The 19,175-nt window shown below is 42.6% G+C and overlaps 1 protein-coding gene across 11 annotated transcripts in view; it reads left to right on the forward strand.

Moving 5' to 3' along the window:
• The window catches only part of PTPRK (protein tyrosine phosphatase receptor type K), a 405,796-nt gene that overhangs the window by 57,901 nt on the left and 328,720 nt on the right, over nt 1-19,175 (forward strand). For all 11 annotated transcript variants that reach the window (XM_063443155.1, XM_063443159.1, XM_063443156.1 and 8 more), the window contains exon 2: nt 8,496-8,618. In XM_063443155.1, coding sequence (XP_063299225.1) covers nt 8,496-8,618 — 123 coding nt within the window. The remainder of the gene's footprint in view (nt 1-8,495; nt 8,619-19,175) is intronic.

A 19,175-nucleotide genomic window follows, 5' to 3' on the forward strand; every position in this document is an offset into this window, starting at 1 on the left:
AAATACCTTCAGAAGGAATTCACTATACAAGCCTGCTCTCATACACTTATTGATGCACTCCCAGTAGCTTGCCCCTTAATGAATAGGCTTTAATTGACTTGTTTGAATAAAATCGCAAATGTGCTTTCTGTGACACTGGCCAAAGCAATGATTTTTTTGGAAAATGACTGGCCTGCCAATTATTTACTGCCGTTTTTTACAATTTGCTAAATCTTATCGTCTGTTTCCGACTTGCAGGTTTGAGAGCATAAGCTTGTTCTTTTATGATATATTTCCACTATATGCTGGCATACCTTTGTGTCTAAGCCTTGCCATATATGTTTTCCAGTATCATCATAGGTGCATTGTGAACACTACAATTACTCTTATCTTGGGAAGTGAAGCAGTTGGAGAAATAAAAAGAGAGAAACAATACAAAGGGGGTTTTAGATAAGCATTTATCTGTTGTGACAAGTAGTGTGGGTTCCAGGGTGCTGCTCTTCTATTGAAATAATTTACATTTATTCCATTATGTGAACGAAATCTGAGCAGCACTGCTTCCAGTTTATCTTCCTTTTAAAAGCTATGTGTTTGTGTAGCAGTGAGGAATGCAAAACAGAATTTTTGTTGGAGATGGCACAGTAGATTTTGACACCAGACTTCTAAATGTAGATGTCTACAGTCACAGTTGTGGGGGAGAAAGGAAAGTCTGTGCATGTCTTCAGACAACTTGCATGCAGGAATTCGACAGTGCATTTGTTGTCATTTAAATGTTGATTTAAGGTAGAGACTAGGAAGTTGAACTGAGCAGAGTGTGTAAAAAAAAATAAATTGAATTTTTATATATATATATATATATATATATATATATATGTATGTATGTATGTATGTATGTATATATGTGTGTGTATATGTATGTTTTTTAAATGTTGGTCAACACCCACGTTGGGGAATCTGTCTCCTTAAAAAAGAAATACATATTAAATGTGCCAAATCCTCAATACACCGTATTTAGCAAATGGCATGATATCCTATAGGGACAGTGTTCATGTATATTCTTAGATTTGTAACTATTTAGCCCCTTAAGGACACATGACATGTCATGATTCCCCTTTATTCCAGAAGTTTGGTCCTTAAGGGGTTAAAGGAACACTAAAGCGTTGGGATACAAAGGTATCTCCCTTGTTAGATAGATCCCTGCCCTCATGTTTCACAAAAAAAATAAAATAAAATAAAAAATTCTCCCCAAGTGTCAAGGCATCTGTGGCACTATTTACTTTACCACCTCATTCAACATTACAGAGAAGCCTTGACATCCTCCAGTGTAGTCCAATCCAATGCTCCCCATAGAGGAGCATTGGAGACCTATTGCGCATGCTGCACTTGCATTCAAGCTTTTCCTTAGGAAAGATTTAAATCTGCTTTCTTGGTGTCTGTTACACACTGAGAGCCACTAAAGGTGTGTTTGACCCTTGAAGGGTGACATTGACATGGCCACTTCATTGAGATTTCAGTGTCTCTCTCCCTTGAGATGAAGTGGCCTGAGTGACTTTATTGTTCCTTGACCTGATCACAAAGACCAAATGCTCCTTTTAGCATTCTCTATTTCTGGTGCCTAAATGGAAAAACGTGCAACGGTTATTTTAATATCCATTCAAAGGAGGTTTTTGTTTCAATACAGGAATTTTGTTTCAGCACTTTAAACTACCTGTGGGAGCCAAAAATAATATTTCCAGTAGTGTTTTACACTCAACCAATTTAAGTTTGTACAGCGTTTCTTTTGTGCTGGTGCACATTGATATATGTTAAAGTGTTTGTCAAGTGAAAACACAGTGTTTTGATGTTACAGTTCCTTCAACAAACCTTTAAATTTTTGTATAGCTGCACTTAAGGGGACATTAGGCACCCAGACAACTGCATCTCATTGAAGTGATCTGAGTGCAGTGTCCCTGTTCCCTTAAAGGGATTCTCCAGTGCCAGGAAAACGATCCTCCTCTCCATTGATCCCGCACACTGGCCGAGGAGACCTAATGCGCATTAGCGCTCCCCATAGGAAAGCATTGAAAAATCAATTCAATGCTTTCCTATGGGGGAAATGAGCGACGCTGGAGGTCCTCACACAGCGTGAGGACGTCCAGCGACGCTCTAGCACAGGTTTCATGTGCTATAGAGCAGGAAGTGACCTCTAGTGGCTGTCTAGTAGACAGCCACTAGAGGTGGAGTTAACCCTGCAAGGTAGTTATTGCAGTTTATAGAAAAACTGCAATAATTACACTTGCAGGGTTAAGAGTAGTGGGAGTTGGCACCCAGACCACTCCATTGGGCAGAAGTGGTCTGGGTGCCTGGAGTGTCCCTTTAACCCTGTAGTGTAAAACATTGCATTTTACATTAAAGGGTAAGACTGTCTGTAGTGGCTGTCTATCAGACAGTGACTAGAAGAGCTTCCTGGAGTTTAACACAGTTTGACTCCATGAAACGACGCAGAAAATTCTCATGCTTAGCATGATGACTTTTTGCGTGTTGAAATGACACATTAAAAAAAGCATTGAATCAATGCTTTACTATGGGGAAGGTCTAATGTGTATGTGGCACATGCATTGAGCTCCTTTGGATTGTCGACAGAGGAGGAGGAGCGTGTTTTATAAAAGGGCTCAGACAATCAATTTTGTGCACAGGGACACTAAAGCATTAGGAATACAATTTTATATTACAAGCAATTACAAATTATTTTGATTAACCAATAAGAACCAATGGTGTAATACTAAGGGGGTTATCAATACAGAAATCACTAGGTTCTAGCTGGTAAAATGATTACTTGTGCAGATTTTCTTAAAGGGGTGTTCAGTTTCCTATTGTCTTCTGTTTCAATATACACTGTCAGCTAAGTACAGTACAAGCAGATTTTTTTTTTTCCCCTTCACTTCCTGCAGCATTGATTTTTTTGTTGTTGTTATATTATTAGTGCTGTGACATGGCTGTACTAATTAGGAATTCATTAAAGATTTTAGTTAATTTAATGTGTACATGTAAAATGTTTCCAACAGAAAATACTGATTTATTGACACACTGCACAGCTTTAATTTGTTTTCTATGCATAGTTGCAAACACTCCAAGCTATTACAGGAGGTGTGTCCTATATAAATTCTACAGTTGTAAATCTATTTTAATACTGTAATAAAGGTATTACACAGAATTGAACTTTATTTCAAAAATATATATTTTTTTCTCAATCTGTATATCTTCCAAAAACTGCCTTTGTATGTGTTTTGTCAATCATAGCAGCTGTTTAGAATCCTATTTAGAGTACAGTTTAAAATATAGTGAGCCGCTATTGACTGACTGAGGAGCTTGACCTCTTAACAGAATTCTGCGTTAGAACATTCTTTACGTTATTCACATTTGCTTATGGTTAAATAATGTATGTACAAGGTTTCATCAATAGGTGGCAGAGCATCGGGGCACTATGTGCATGTCCTAATTTAGGAGTTAAATGTGCACTCTGACTTAATGAAATCCAAAAAGTAAAATGCCATACAAGGGGAAATTGAAATGTAATCTTTAGGTTTTCCTTGCTGAGCAAATGCCAAGTTTGCAATTTTGTGATTAAATTACTGAATTGATGTTCTTTTAATAACAACATTAGTCTGTCTGGAATTATCATTCAGAATCCATTACATTAGCCATTTAAACAATAAAGTAGAAAGAAATGAAGCTTTGGGTTAATTTATGAATCTGCCTGTTTTTGACAGAGATGAAAGCGAATGAGGGCTGATTTTGTAGATCAAACAAGACATGCGAATGCTCTGCGGTCCAAGCACGGCAGCGTTCTTTCCTTACTTGCAGCAGAAAGCGTCAGGCTTGCAGTTATTTCCAAAAGTCAAGGATTCTAATTTATAACAAACTGAGTTACAGCTCTACAGAGATGACTCCTGAGCAACACTTTCTTCCATTTCAGATAATAATGTTATTGCTAGAGAGTGCTTAAAACGAAATATCAAAGGTGTGTTTTGTAATGTTTGTATCCTGTAATACAGTGATATTGTAGTTACAAATGCACTGTTTGAAGTTATTAATGATTGTATTAGTCTCTAGTGCATTTCTCAGCCAACTTGTCTTCATAAAACATGCTTTGCGTGCTTTACCGCTCTCCCCCCAACAGTATTCCCTGCATGGTCTGCCCTCAGTGGGCTGACTGCATGGTTGGCGGACACCCTGATATGCATTCACACCTGGCTGACATGCCAGTTTTTGGGTAGACTTGCCCCCATTCTGGGTGGGTCTGCTGTCTTTGAGCATCACCAGTGCATGATTTGCGACACTAGCAAGCTCCATTTTACCCCATCTACGGATGTCCTAATTCATGGGACAACAATGGTTTTCTTTATTTTAAGATTTTGATTTGTGAATTTATATTGCATAACTTGAGCTATTTATTATTTATAACCTATTACACTAGTTAAAGGGACACTATAGTCACCCAGACCACTTCAGCTCAATGAAGTGGTCTGGGTGCCAGGTCCCTCAGGTTTTAACCCTTCAGATGCAAACATAGCAGTTTCAGAGAAACTGCTATGTTTACATTTGGGGTTAAAGGACCACTATAGGCACCCAGACCACTTCAGCTTAATGAAGTGGTCTGGGTGCCTGGTCCAGCTAGGGTTAATCCTTTTTTTTTTTTTATATAAACCTAGCTGTTTCAGAGAAACTGCTATTTTTACACTGAGGGTTAATCCAGCCTCTAGAGCCTCTAGTGGCTGTCTCATTGACAGCTGCTAGAGGGGCTTGCGTGCTTCTCACTGTGAAAATCACAGTGTGAAGATGCCAGCGTCCATAGGAAAGCATTGCCAGGCATGCGCATTCAGCCGATGACGTCGCTAGGAAGGAGGAGAGGAGGAGGAAAGCTCCCCACCCGGCGCTGGAGAAAGGAAAGATTTAACCCCTTCCTCTCTCCAGAGCCCGGCGGGAGGGGGACCCTGATGGTGGGGGCACCCTCAGGGCACTATAGTGCCAGGAAAACTAGTGTGTTTTCCTGGCACTATAGTGGTCCTTTAAGCCAGTGTCTAGTGGCTGTCTTCCAGACAGCCACTAGAAGCTCATCTTGCGACGCTGGAGGCATATTATGCCTCCATCGCGCAGAGTGTCGATAGGAAAGCATTGAGAAATGCTTTCCTATGGACACTTTGAATGCGCGCGTGGCACTTGCCGCACACGCGCATTCGTCTCAGCTGACGTTGTCGGGGGAGGAGAGGTCACCAGTGCTGAGGGATTCCGGCGCTGGAATAAGGTAAGCTGCTGAAGGGGTTTTAACCTCTTCAGCGCCACGGGTGGGGGACCCTGAGGGTGGGAGCACCCCTACCCCCCACACACATAGCACCCCTACCCCCCTCACACACACAGCACCCCTACCCCCCTCACACACACACAGCACCCCTACCCCCCTCACACACACACAGCACCCCTACCCCCCTCACACACACACCGCACCCCTACCCCCCTCACACACACACAGCACCCCTACCCCCCTCACACACACACAGCACCCCTACCCCCCTCACACACACACAGCACCCCTACCCCCCTCACACACACACAGCACCCCTACCCCCCTCACACACACAGCACCCCTACCCCCCTCACACACACAGCACCCCTACCCCCCTCACACACACAGCACCCCTACCCCTTCACACACACAGCACCCTACCCCTTCACACACACAGCACCCCTACCCCTTCACACACACAGCACCCCTACCCCTTCACACACACAGCACCCCTACCCCCCCACACACACAGCACCCCTACCCCCCACACACAGCACCCCTACCCCCCACACACAGCACCCCTACCCCCCACACACACAGCACCCCTACCCCCCACACACACAGCACCCCTACCCCCCACACACACAGCACCCCTACCCCCCACACACACAGCACCCCTACCCCCCACACACACAGCACCCCTACCCCCCACACACACAGCACCCCTACCCCCCACACACACAGCACCCCTACCCCCCACACACAGCACCCCTACCCCCCACACACAGCACCCCTACCCCCCACACACAGCACCCCTACCCCCCCACACACAGCACCCCTACCCCCCACACACAGCACCCCTACCCCCCACACACAGCACCCCTACCCCCCCCACACACAGCACCCCTACCCCCCCACACACAGCACCCCTACCCCCCCACACACAGCACCCCTACCCCCCCACACACAGCACCCCTACCCCCCACACACAGCACCCCTACCCCCCCACACACAGCACCCCTACCCCCCCACACACAGCACCCCTACCCCCCCACACACAGCACCCCTACCCCCCCACACACAGCACCCTTACCCCCCCACACACAGCACCCTTACCCCCCCACACACAGCACCCTTACCCCCCCACACACAGCACCCTTACCCCCCCACACACAGCACCCTTACCCCCCCCACACACAGCACCCCCACCCCCCCCACACAGCACCCCCACCCCCCCCCACACAGCACCCCCACCCCCCCCACACAGCACCCCTACCCCCCCACACACAGCACCCCTACCCCCCCACACAGCACCCCTACCCCCCCCACACAGCACCCCTACCCCCCCACACACAGCACCCCTACCCCCCCACACACAGCACCCTACCCCTTCACACACACAGCACCCCTACCCCTTCACACACACAGCACCCCTACCCCTTCACACACACAGCACCCCTACCCCCCCACACACACAGCACCCCTACCCCCCACACACAGCACCCCTACCCCCCACACACAGCACCCCTACCCCCCACACACACAGCACCCCTACCCCCCACACACACAGCACCCCTACCCCCCACACACACAGCACCCCTACCCCCCACACACACAGCACCCCTACCCCCCACACACAGCACCCCTACCCCCCACACACACAGCACCCCTACCCCCCACACACACAGCACCCCTACCCCCCACACACAGCACCCCTACCCCCCACACACAGCACCCCTACCCCCCACACACAGCACCCCTACCCCCCCACACACAGCACCCCTACCCCCCACACACAGCACCCCTACCCCCCACACACAGCACCCCTACCCCCCCACACACAGCACCCCTACCCCCCCACACACAGCACCCCTACCCCCCCACACACAGCACCCCTACCCCCCCACACACAGCACCCCTACCCCCCCACACACAGCACCCCTACCCCCCCACACACAGCACCCCTACCCCCCCACACACAGCACCCCTACCCCCCCACACACAGCACCCCTACCCCCCCACACACAGCACCCTTACCCCCCCACACACAGCACCCTTACCCCCCCACACACAGCACCCTTACCCCCCCACACACAGCACCCTTACCCCCCCACACACAGCACCCTTACCCCCCCCACACACAGCACCCCCACCCCCCCCACACAGCACCCCCACCCCCCCCCACACAGCACCCCTACCCCCCCCACACAGCACCCCTACCCCCCCACACACAGCACCCCTACCCCCCCACACAGCACCCCTACCCCCCCCACACAGCACCCCTACCCCCCCACACACAGCACCCCTACCCCCCCACACACAGCACCCTACCCCTCCACACAGCACCCCTACCCCCCTCCACACAGCACCCCTACCCCCCTCCACACAGCACCCCTACCCCCCCACACACAGCACCCCTACCCCCCCACACACAGCACCCCTACCCCCCCACACACAGCACCCCTACCCCCCCACACACAGCACCCCTACCCCCCCACACACAGCACCCCTACCCCCCCACACACCCTGCACCCTTACCTCCCCTACACACACAGCACCCCGCACCCCCACCCATGCACCCCACACACAGCACCCCACACACAAACACATACACTGCACCCCTCACACACACACACACTGCACCACACACACACACACATACACTGCACCCCTCAATGCAGTATATGTGTGTGTATTCAGCAGTCGGTGTGTGAATGTGTTCAGCTGTGTGTATGCATTGCATTTGTTGGAGATACTAATAAATATAAGCTTAATTTTATCTATTAATATCATTATTTAAAATTTGTATACTTGAACTCTCTGTTGTGTTAACTAGTTCGGACAACTGTACGAGTTGTTTTTTCTAAACTTAAATCTCAGTATTCAGGTTTAGTTGCCGTGTTGGCACTTTGAGGAAAAAAAAGTTGGCATGTATTGCGGTTTGGGCACTCAGGCTCAAAAAGGTCCGCCATCACTGGTATAGATGATTATCAAATAATATGGTTATATTAATATCTCTGCTACACACTTCAATGCTCTCCCTTCACAACATCTAACAACATCATATCAAAGTAAATCAACAAGAAGTAGAGAAATATTAGAATTGTAAAATATCATTGTCCATTTGATTCGGATTAGCTAGCCCAGATTTAGTGATTGCCTCCTGGCAGCTATTTCTGAAATATCTGTATTAAAAGGCTGTGTCTGCATGTCATTATCTGTGTAATAAGCTGCTCTTCTCATTGACTTTCAGGTGGCTGTACCTTTGATGATGGCCCAGCGCCCTGTGATTATCATCAAGATCTGTATGATGACTTTGATTGGGATCATGTTAGTGCTCAAGAGCCCCATTATTTGCCTCCAGAAATGCCAAAAGGTGAGAGTGGTTCATTTCAGTTCTTGACATATTTAACAAGATTCCTCACTGACTGAGGAACTGGTGCCATGGCTGATTATGTAGTCTAAGTCTAAATTTTACATGATCGGAAAAAAATTTATTCTTGTACACACAGCATATTGCATACACCTGACTTAAATAACCTTTAAGGACTTTGTTACATCTAAATATGGAATCTTGTGCTGTAGACCACACCTTTAAAAAGCTGTATTGCTAACACTATAGTGTACCTCTGCCTCATCCATCCTTGTAGAAATTAAAGGGATAAAAACCCTTTAAACACTTACCCGACTCTAGCGCCAAAGTCCTTTGGTGCTGGTTCTGACTACTCCGATGTTGGTGCTGAAGGGGAACCGGCGAGGTCTGCGCACGCATTACACCTTCTCCGTAGGAAAGCTCACAGCTTTATTTTGGGGGGTTTGAAGACTGTGGACATCATAATGCACAGCGTGAGGACATCCAGCATCATTTCATGGAGTTTTAAACTTGGGAAAACAGCACAACGCGACAAAGTCATAACACTGTAATATATAACAATGCAGTTTATCTGAAACTGCAGTGTTTCAGATTGCGGTGTTAAGGGGACAGGGATACTTGAATGAGATGAAGTGGTCTGAGTGCTTATAGTGTCCCTTTGCAATGAGGTATAGAGATTGCCTTTGAAACATTGTTTCCCTACAGTCTTGTGAAAATTGCACATGCGGCTATTCCGTGTTATCACCTGGCTTTATTCACTAAATACCAAGCTACACAATTTAAACACTGACTGACTGGAGATTTCTAAAAAATCTCCAACTCTTATTGTCATATTTTGTCTATTTTGACCTCAATTTTGTGATGACTTTTTGGTCACTGCATTTTGTTATAAGTAAACCCAAACTGACTTAAATTGTAACTGCCTAAGTCTACTAATAGATAATGCAAATATTTTTAGTAATCACTTCATCTTTATTGCATATAAAACATCAATGGTACAGTGATTTTAGAAATAGTTTTCATGCACTTTTTCCTAGCACTGTTTCACCTGTTCTCTCTGCAACTTAATGTCTATGAATTAAACGTTCAGTACTCCATTTCCTAGCTGCTCATAGTCACTTGGTTTTGTGGCATGTGGGTGTTGAAGGATGGAAGAAAACACACTTTTCAATGGCGAAATAGTCAGCTGTTTTATTATGTAGGCGATGCTCTGTCCTGTGTGACATTAAGATAATTTTAGACCATTTCTGAAATAAAAATCAAATGTTAGAAGACACAACCCCCCCACCCCCCCTTCTACTACTCATGGGAGTACAATCATAAGGACTCTGATTTATGCAAATGTTGGCATTGTTAATTACCATGGAGAATAAGAAATGAATTGCTGAAGAGGTACAGCCTTAGTGACCTTGCCTACTCACCTTTGATGAACAGCTTAATCGGCTGTTCTAAGATACAATGATATTCAGGGAAAATTAAAGCATTTGAAATTCAGCTATGTTTCCAATTAAAAGAATATTAAGTAATTAATCATGTGGTTGAGGTCATTGCTACTCATGAAAATCTTGCTGCTGACAAATGAAGAATGATAGAGATTCTGCTGGTTGTAGCAATGCAAAAATGCATTGATTGTGTTCAGGAAATTTGGATATATCCAAGTACATACATTTTTAGATTTTGAGTGCAGGTATAAGGTATATAGCAGAAACTGACAGCAATTTAAAACTAGTAGGACAATTCTATGTGTCACCACGTGTACAAGTAGTTGATTATTAAAGGGAGACACTAAGCATGAAAACACACATCGCCTGGCCATGACTTGCACATTCCCTGGAAAAGTCTACTTTTCTTTAGATTTCATTATTTCACTGTGTGTTTCATTTATCATTTATCGCCTGCTCTGTTAATTACCTGCTAGAGCCCACAGCAACTTCCTGTGTCTGGTAAATTCAGTTGGCAGAAGATAAGACCTTCTAAAGTATACACACTGTGTGAGTTTTAGTCAAGGGCTGCTTAAACAAAGTAATTTAACTCTGAAATGGCACTGAATTTGATTAGAGATGTAGCATTAGCATGATCTATTACACCAAAATGTCTTCATTAAGTTAGCGTTGTTTTGGTGCATAGAATATCCATTTAAGTTAATTCAAGAATTGGACAGCTTATTTCCTATATTAAGGTCTTATTTTGTTACCCATCGCATACAGAAATAATATCATGTTAAATAAAGCACAAATATTGTGTCAGTCAGATGTGGGATAAACAAAGCTTTGTGTGATATTACTTTTTAATTATAGTTTTCAGTTTACCTGCTGTGAGGTTCTATATTTTATAGGAATTTTGAGCACACATGCAAACCACCACCTTTCTTCTGTTTCTATTAAACATTTTTTTTTAAAAAAACTCCCAACATGGGTAATGCATCAAAAGTAAGTATAAAACACAAAAATTATAACTCTATGATGCTCCTATGCATTTGGGATTTCTTGCTCACGACCTTGTTCCATATAGTCATGTTCCCTCACACTACCATGAAAGTTAAAATAATGTACATAAAAACATAAAATAGCCAACTGACTGCTAGGTAAGGGTTGTACAAAAACTCAAATGTTTTTGGCGCAAAACCCGCTGATTTCTAGATGTTCCTTGATACGGTCTTTAAATTGTGGGTTGTGCGTGTCTTTATTCAGTGCTTTGCAGTATTGCTTGCTTCACTAAAGACCACCTACAAATTGAAGCTCAAATTGTTGTTGTTTAGGCTTGTCATTTACTGTCAGTTATGTAGCTTGTTTTACGAGTGATGCTTGTAAATGGTGGGTTATACGTTTTAATTAAAACTTCCCTTATTCCATAATGGTGTAAAATACACAACATAATGAATTGAAACATTCGTAGAGGTTTATTTTTGAACAAGTGAGTTGCTGTAAATTTGGAATAGACTTTGAGACAACATTGGTTGGGGAAAAAAAAGTTGGGAAAACAAGATTAAGCACTTGTTCAAAGCGCAAGGTTGCAAAGTCTTTCAACCTTTCTTCCTTTTGAGGTTCATAAAAAATAAAATGGCACGAAGCTGAGTATTCACATATTTTGTGTTGGCTAATCTGCTTGGGAGAAAAGTGTTATAAAAATTATTTTTGCTTTTTTTACCTAAATTTGGGCAGGTGTCCGTTCATTTTAACTTCCATTTAACCAACACCATATTGAATTGGAAACTAGTATACATTTTAAAAACAACTAAGAAAGGAAAAAAACAAACACCGCTTCCATTGGCATCTCAAATCAAAATATTGTCCGATATTTTTTGAGTATTAAGTATTTAGAGTAAATTCCTTTAAATAATTGTCATCAACATAATGTGCTAACTAAAATGTAATCTGTGTAGGCAAATTGTTCATATTAAACTCCGCTCATTTTCCTTCCAAAATAATATTGTGGGATTCTGTGTGTTAGGTTCAAATGTATGTGCTCTACAGCCTGCTGCAGGTATCCTTTAATAACCTTTTGACAAGCACAAATTACAGCATGACAGACTTTACTTTGCAAATAAAAGGCCTTGATTTAATATTTTTACGTGCAAGCTTCAAATAAATTTATATTTTTTAATATCTAAAATAAATATATTTGAAGCATCCATATATAACAAATATTTCATAGTGGTAAACCATTTTATCCAAGTTTGTCCAAACACATTAAATCATTTGAAAAGTTTATCCAAACACATTGCGTTGAGGCCATAATTCGAAGCCTCTAGCCAATCGGACGTTAGTACATCAAAAATGTGTTTTGTTTTTTATTTTTTTAAATGTATTTTCTTGTTTTGAGCAAGCATGCATTGTGGCTGGGACACTGTGCTCTGAGAATGGCATCTTAGAGTGCATTAAACAGACTGGTTAGGTTAGTAGAACCAGACAAAACAAAAAATACACGGTCTCTACATTATTGTCCTTGAACACTGTCCTAAAATGTAATGTCTTGTTTATAGACTGTAATGTGGAAAATGTTTTTTAGTTGGCTCAGATGTTTGAGTTTCTATTTGTTAATCTTTTTTTTGTTTTTCTTGTTTTACAATGCTAACAAGTTGTTGTGTGAGGGAGTATTCTTTTTGGACAATAACAGTTGACCTCGAGAGAAAATTTGTGCCTTCAGAAAGTGTCTTCGTTGAGAAGAGTCTACCAATTTAGGCATTCTAAAAGCTGTACACATTCTAGGTGTGCATAGGAGATATCTGAAGTAAAAATACATAGTTTAGAGAGCGTGAATAATTTTGTTTGTAGGGGGTTATAAATGTTCTAATTTATGCTTGTATGAAATGGATTCTGATAAAAAACAGCGTGGTAGGCAGAATGTGCAGTTTACCCACAACATAACATGTACATGCATTAATACATGCTGTATAAAAAGGAGTCACTGGATCACAGTTAGCCCTGTAATCTGTGCTGTGGTGGTGTTTTTGCACTGTTGCTAAGACAAAACCCATTTCAACTTGGAAAATACTTTTTCAGTGAGTTTCCAGACCCCAGTAACTTAGACAATGAAAAGATCCACAGAATTCTGGTGTTGTCTGAACTATGAACTTTATTGATGTCACTTTACCAAGAAGTTACTATGCATGCCAGTGCCAGCATATTTGCAATATGATTCCCTGTGATCAATTCCTTACAATGCCCCCCAAACTGCAAGGGAAGGGTCAAGTCCATTTCCTTGATAATCTTATCAATTCCTGACCTTATAACGAATAGCAGCACATCTAATCGAAAATCATTCACGGGTATCGATGAAAGCTTAATGTAAAGTAGAGCCTTTCTCTGGAGGAGCACGCAGTGCTGGAAGGTGTGGTACTCAATATAAGGGATGCACCAAAATTTTCAGTCAAAAATGGGCCTATCGCATTTTGTCCGAAAACTGGTCAAATTTGAAACCGGAAAAGTCAAGAATACTGCACTATGGGACAAGGGAGGGGGTGTGGGGGAAGAACACAATGGGACAGGGTGGGGGGGGGGGGGGGGACACAATGGGACAGGGTGGGGGGGGGGGAACACAATGGGACAGGGTGGGGGGGGGGAACACAATGGGACAGGGTGGGGGGGGGGAACACAATGGGACAGGGTGGGGGGGGGGGAACACTATGGGACAGGGTGGGGGGGGGGGGAACACTATGGGACAGGGTGGGGGGGGGGGAACACTATGGGACAGGGTGGGGGGGACGGACACTATGGGACAGGGTGGGGGGGGGGGACACTATGGGACAGGGTGGGGGGGGGGAACACTATGGGACAGGGTGGGGGGGGGGAACACTATGGGACAGGGTGGGGGGGGGGAACACTATGGGACAGGGTGGGGGGGGGAACACTATGGGACAGGGTGGGGGGGGGGAACACAATGGGACAGGGTGGGGGGGGGGGAACACAATGGGACAGGGTGGGGGGGGGGGGAACACTATGGGACAGGGTGGGGGGGGGGGGGAACACTATGGGACAGGGTGGGGGGGGGGGGAACACTATGGGACAGGGTGGGGGGGGGGGGAACACTATGGGACAGGGTGGGGGGGGGGGGAACACTATGGGACAGGGTGGGGGGGGGGGGAACACTATGGGACAGGGTGGGGGGGGGGGGGAACACTATGGGACAGGGTGGGGGGGGGGGGAACACTATGGGACAGGGTGGGGGGGGGGGGGAACACTATGGGACAGGGTGGGGGGGGGGGGGAACACTATGGGACAGGGTGGGGGGGGGGGAAACTCTATGGGACCAGTGACCTTTGGTTGTGTATGATGGGCGTCTGGTCCTGGCTCTCCCTCTTCTCTGGTTCGGAAGGGACTTGTGCTTTCTTCCTCCCAAGCACTGCGGCTTCACATAGAGAAAGGGGCCTCGTTGTGCTGTTAAAAGGCTAAGGTGCCTGAGCGGGCCCCTGATTAAAGATAGCCTAAGTTCAAGGCCACTCGATGCATCCCCTTGAGCTTGCGCACCTCTGTGCAGCTGCACTGCCAGTGCTTTCACTACTGTATGCTGTTGTATTTACAGTATAAGTAATTTTATTCCCTTTATATTTGAATTGTACAACTCTGCACACAAAAAAAATATCCTTTTAACTGTTTTCCTGTCTGGGTCTGGTTTTTCCTTTATAGTAAATTCTGCCAGTTTTCACATGAACTTCCATTTCAAAAGTCCATCAAAAATTAGAAAGGGTGGAAAAAAATCTTCCACTATTCTGTTTAAAAAAAAAAAAAAAAAAAAAGTGGTTGAAATATTCCAAAGTGCATTGCGTCTGCAAAAAAGTGGCGCCTATAAAAAAAAAAACAGAACAAAACAATACAACAGACTCAATAATTTGCAGAAAATTTATGCAGAAGAGTTCAGTGCCACCTATAAATATGCTATAGACTGTAAGCACATTTGAGCAGGGTCCTCTCCAACCTATTGTTCCTGTAAGTTTTTTTGTAATTGTCTTATTTATAGTTAAATTCACCCTTATAATATTGTAAAGCACTACGGAATCTGTTGGCGCTATATAAATGGCAATAATAATAATAAAGTGCAATGTTTTGGGGTTTTTTTTCTCCTCCTTGCTTGCAATGTGTGCCCTGGATGTGCGTTGAATTGAAATGTAATTTGCTTAACCTTTTCATATAAATGTAGTAATTAATAAAAAACGGAGCACGTCATGAAAAATTAGGCCAACAAAAGTTCTAGGAGTTTTTTTCAGTGTTTTAGTTAATGGTGTATATAGTATTTAACCCCTTAAGGACCGCTGACGGTTCAGGACCGTCAGCGGTAAAACGTGCGTTTGGACCGCTGACGGTCCTGAACCGTCATAACGGTTTTGGGCAACTTACCTGATCGCCGTCGGTCCCACGGCGGCGATCAGCTCTCCTCCCGGTCCAGGGGGACTGCCTGTCTGCCCGGGCAGTCCCCCCTCGGCAGATCAGGACCCCGCGGCCATGTGATCACTCGATCACATGACCGCAATAGGGGTCTTTGTATCTGCCTGCAGGGGGACTGTCTGTGCTGACAGGCAGTCTCCCTGCAAGTGAAAAATCATAAAATAAAGTTAAAAAAATAGCAATCAGTGTAAAAAAAATAATAATATGTGTATATATATATGATATATATACATGTATTATATCTATATATACCTATATATAATATATGTATATATATCATATATATAATGTCACATTAAGTGTATTTTTATATTTATATATACGTATATTAATATAAAAATACACTTATATTTAAATTACACACGAATATATACAATATATATAATAACTATATATGGTATATATATATTATTATAAAATACAAATAATATGTTAATAAAAATAAATAACAAAAAATAAAAATAATTTTTAATAATTAAAAAAAATTATATATATATATTCAATTTTATTCTAACAGTATTTTGATATTGATATATATATATTTATATCAAAATACACTTAGAATGTAATGATATATATATCTATGTATAAATAAATAAAAATAATACGAAATATACATATGTCCACATACAAAATTACATTAATAATTTCATAAATATACACGTAGACGTCAAATATATAAATATGTATATATATTAAAATTCTACGTGCATATTTATGTAATATTTTTACCTAATTAAGTAATTTTAATGATTGCAATTTGAGGGACCTGCCTGCCAACCCAGGCCAAAAGTCCAGATAATTTAATTTGCTAGCACTGTGCTTAACCCTGTAACTTTCTATTACACCCTAAATCCTGTACATGGGGGTACTGTTTTACTCGGGAGACTTCGCTGAACACAAATATTAGTGTTTCAAAACAGTAAAACATATCACAGCGATGATATTGTCAGTGAAAGTGAAGTTTTTTGCATTTTTCACACACAAACAGCTCTTTCACTGAGGATATTATTGCTGTGATATATTTTACTGTTCTGATACACTAATATTTGTGTTCAGCGAAGTCTCCTGAGTATAACAGTACCCCACATGTAGAGGTTTTATAGTGTTTGTGAAAGTTACAGGGTCAAATATAAGGCTTGATTTTACTTTTTTTTTTTTATTGAAATTTGTCAGATTGGTTAGGTTGCCTTTGAGAGCGTATGGTAGCCAAGGAATGAGAATTAGCCCCATGATGGCATACCATTTACAAAAGAAGACAACCCAAGGTATTGCAAATGGGGTATGTTCAGCCTTTTTTAGTAGCCACTTAGTCACAAACACCGGCCAAAGTTAGCGTTTTTTGCATTTTTAACACACAAACAAATATAAATGTTAACTTTGGCCAGTGTTTGTGACTAGGTGGCTACTAAAAAAGACTGGACATACCCCATTTTAAATACCCTGGGTTGTCTACTTTAAAAAATATGTACATGTTAGGTGTGTTTCTGGGATTTATGACAGATAACGGTGTTACAAGGTCACTATTGATACATTTAAAATATATATATATTGAAACAGCAATTTCCTACTTGTATTTATAGGCCTATAACTTGCAAAAAAAAGCAATAAAGCATGTAAACACTGGGTGTTTTTAAACTCGGGACAAAATTTTGAATCTATTTAGCAGTTTTTTTCATTAGCTTTTGTAGATAAGTAAAAGATTTTTCAAGTAAAAGTCCAAAAACATGTTTTTTTTTTTTATTTTTCACCATATTTTATTATTTTTTTTAAATACAATATATGACATAATATAAATACTGGTATGTAAAGAAAGCCCTTCTTGTCGTGAAAAAAACAATATATAACTTGTATGGGAACCGTAAATGAGAGAGCGGAAAATTACAGCTAAACACAAACACCACAAAAGTGTTAAAACTGCTCTGGTCCTTAACGTACAAACATCGCAAAAACAGGCCGGTCCTGAAGGGGTTAATAGAAGTGACCGTTCCTTTTTAAGACTACGCTCGTGCTAGCACAGTGTTTTTATTGAACCATGTCTTTATGTAAAGTAGTTTATACCATAATAGGTACAGTTAAATTATATTTTAAAATATAATATTTTATTGTAATTTTAAACATTAAGTGTTAGCATAGGTCTGCAGAGAGAATGACGGGTAATAAAAATGTTTCATGGTATAAGATGGGTGTCTTTTATCCAAATTCTGGTTATCACAGTGGATATCCTTACACCTTAAAGATGTTTTTGAGGACAGCCTGCTGAGCTTTAGCTGTAGGAGGCAACACTAGCCCTCATGTAAATCACTGAGACAGGCCGTAACCTATTATTACGATTTCAATAATTTAACTGATACAGAATCTGTGTCGCTTGCAGATATGATTCCATTGATGTTGGTAAAATCAGCTTCCTCTTAGAGCAGAATGTTCCTGTGTGCATATAATTTGGCTTAAATTGAGATGGCTTACATTGCATGTCAAGCCCAGGCAGTTCAGAGCAGTGTCTGTCAGATGCAATTTCTGCTGGCCATGTTGACATGTAAATGATGTCCACCTGAAGGCTCTTTCCTTCTCTGTTCCTTAATTTCAGAGCACAGTATTTTGTGTTTGCTAAGCCTCTGACTGAAATACAAAAAATGACTGGCCATTAAAAGGAGGCATGCACTGGTATTTATGGGTCAGTGGTTGATAACTCTAATGGACTGCTTGAGGGAGAAGCCATCTAATGATGGCTGATTGTTAATGTAAGGGCTGTTGGCCTCATGGATACAAATTCATTTTGAAAAAATGGCTAAATTATAGTGGACATAAATGGCATGCTGTGAGTGCATCACTGGCTCACTTCTTAAGGGACATTAATGTATCTGAATTAGACACTTCTGGTGTATCGTCAAGTAAAAGTGTGATATTGTGCAAGCGAGAACTCAAATGTTAAATTTGTTGTCTTAGCATTTTGGTCATTTTGTTCTATTTTCTCCAGATGTGGTAAGAAAAAAATAATCTTTTAGTTAACCTGCTTTTCTCACCTCTTTTCAAAATGTAGCTGCATAATGTATGAAGATTTTGCTGGTATTTTAATGCGGCACTGTTGGCACCTGGTTACTTTGCAAAATTTGTGAAGACACCCAACGGTGACGTCGCCGATGGTGGGAAGGGGAAGATGAGGTTCCTCTTCTGCTCTTGGTACGTCAGTGCGGTACCCTCAAACCTGCACAAGAGTACAGCACTGAGGTCTAAGGAGGATCTTGGTGGAACCTCCATAGGCACAGCTCTGCTGAATGGGAGATATATCTGTAATCTGGGAGGTTGACACTTCTGAATGGCGTTGGCTCTGTCCAAAGTCTAGAAATGTCACACGTAGGAAATATTTGTCTCCATGTATCTTTTGAGTTGCAATTTCTGTGAAAATCCAAAAAACCATCAATATGTGTATTTAATAAAGATTTTATCTTTATTAAATATTTACTTTACTCACTTTGCAGAGGGGGGGAGGGAGGGTGAAAGTGCCCTTTAAAGGACCACTCTAGGCACCTGTGAAGAAAAGATACCTCATCCGACCTTTTCTTCTATTTCTGGGCATTTTTGTTTCCTTTTTCTGCCTATAATGGATTATTCGTTTGGCAGTTTGCAACTACCGAACCCCGACCTCCCTCCTGGCTTGTTGTGATCTAAAGCACCGGCA

This window comes from Pelobates fuscus, chromosome 2, assembly GCF_036172605.1.
Source record: "Pelobates fuscus isolate aPelFus1 chromosome 2, aPelFus1.pri, whole genome shotgun sequence".
Lineage (NCBI taxonomy): Eukaryota > Metazoa > Chordata > Amphibia > Anura > Pelobatidae > Pelobates > Pelobates fuscus.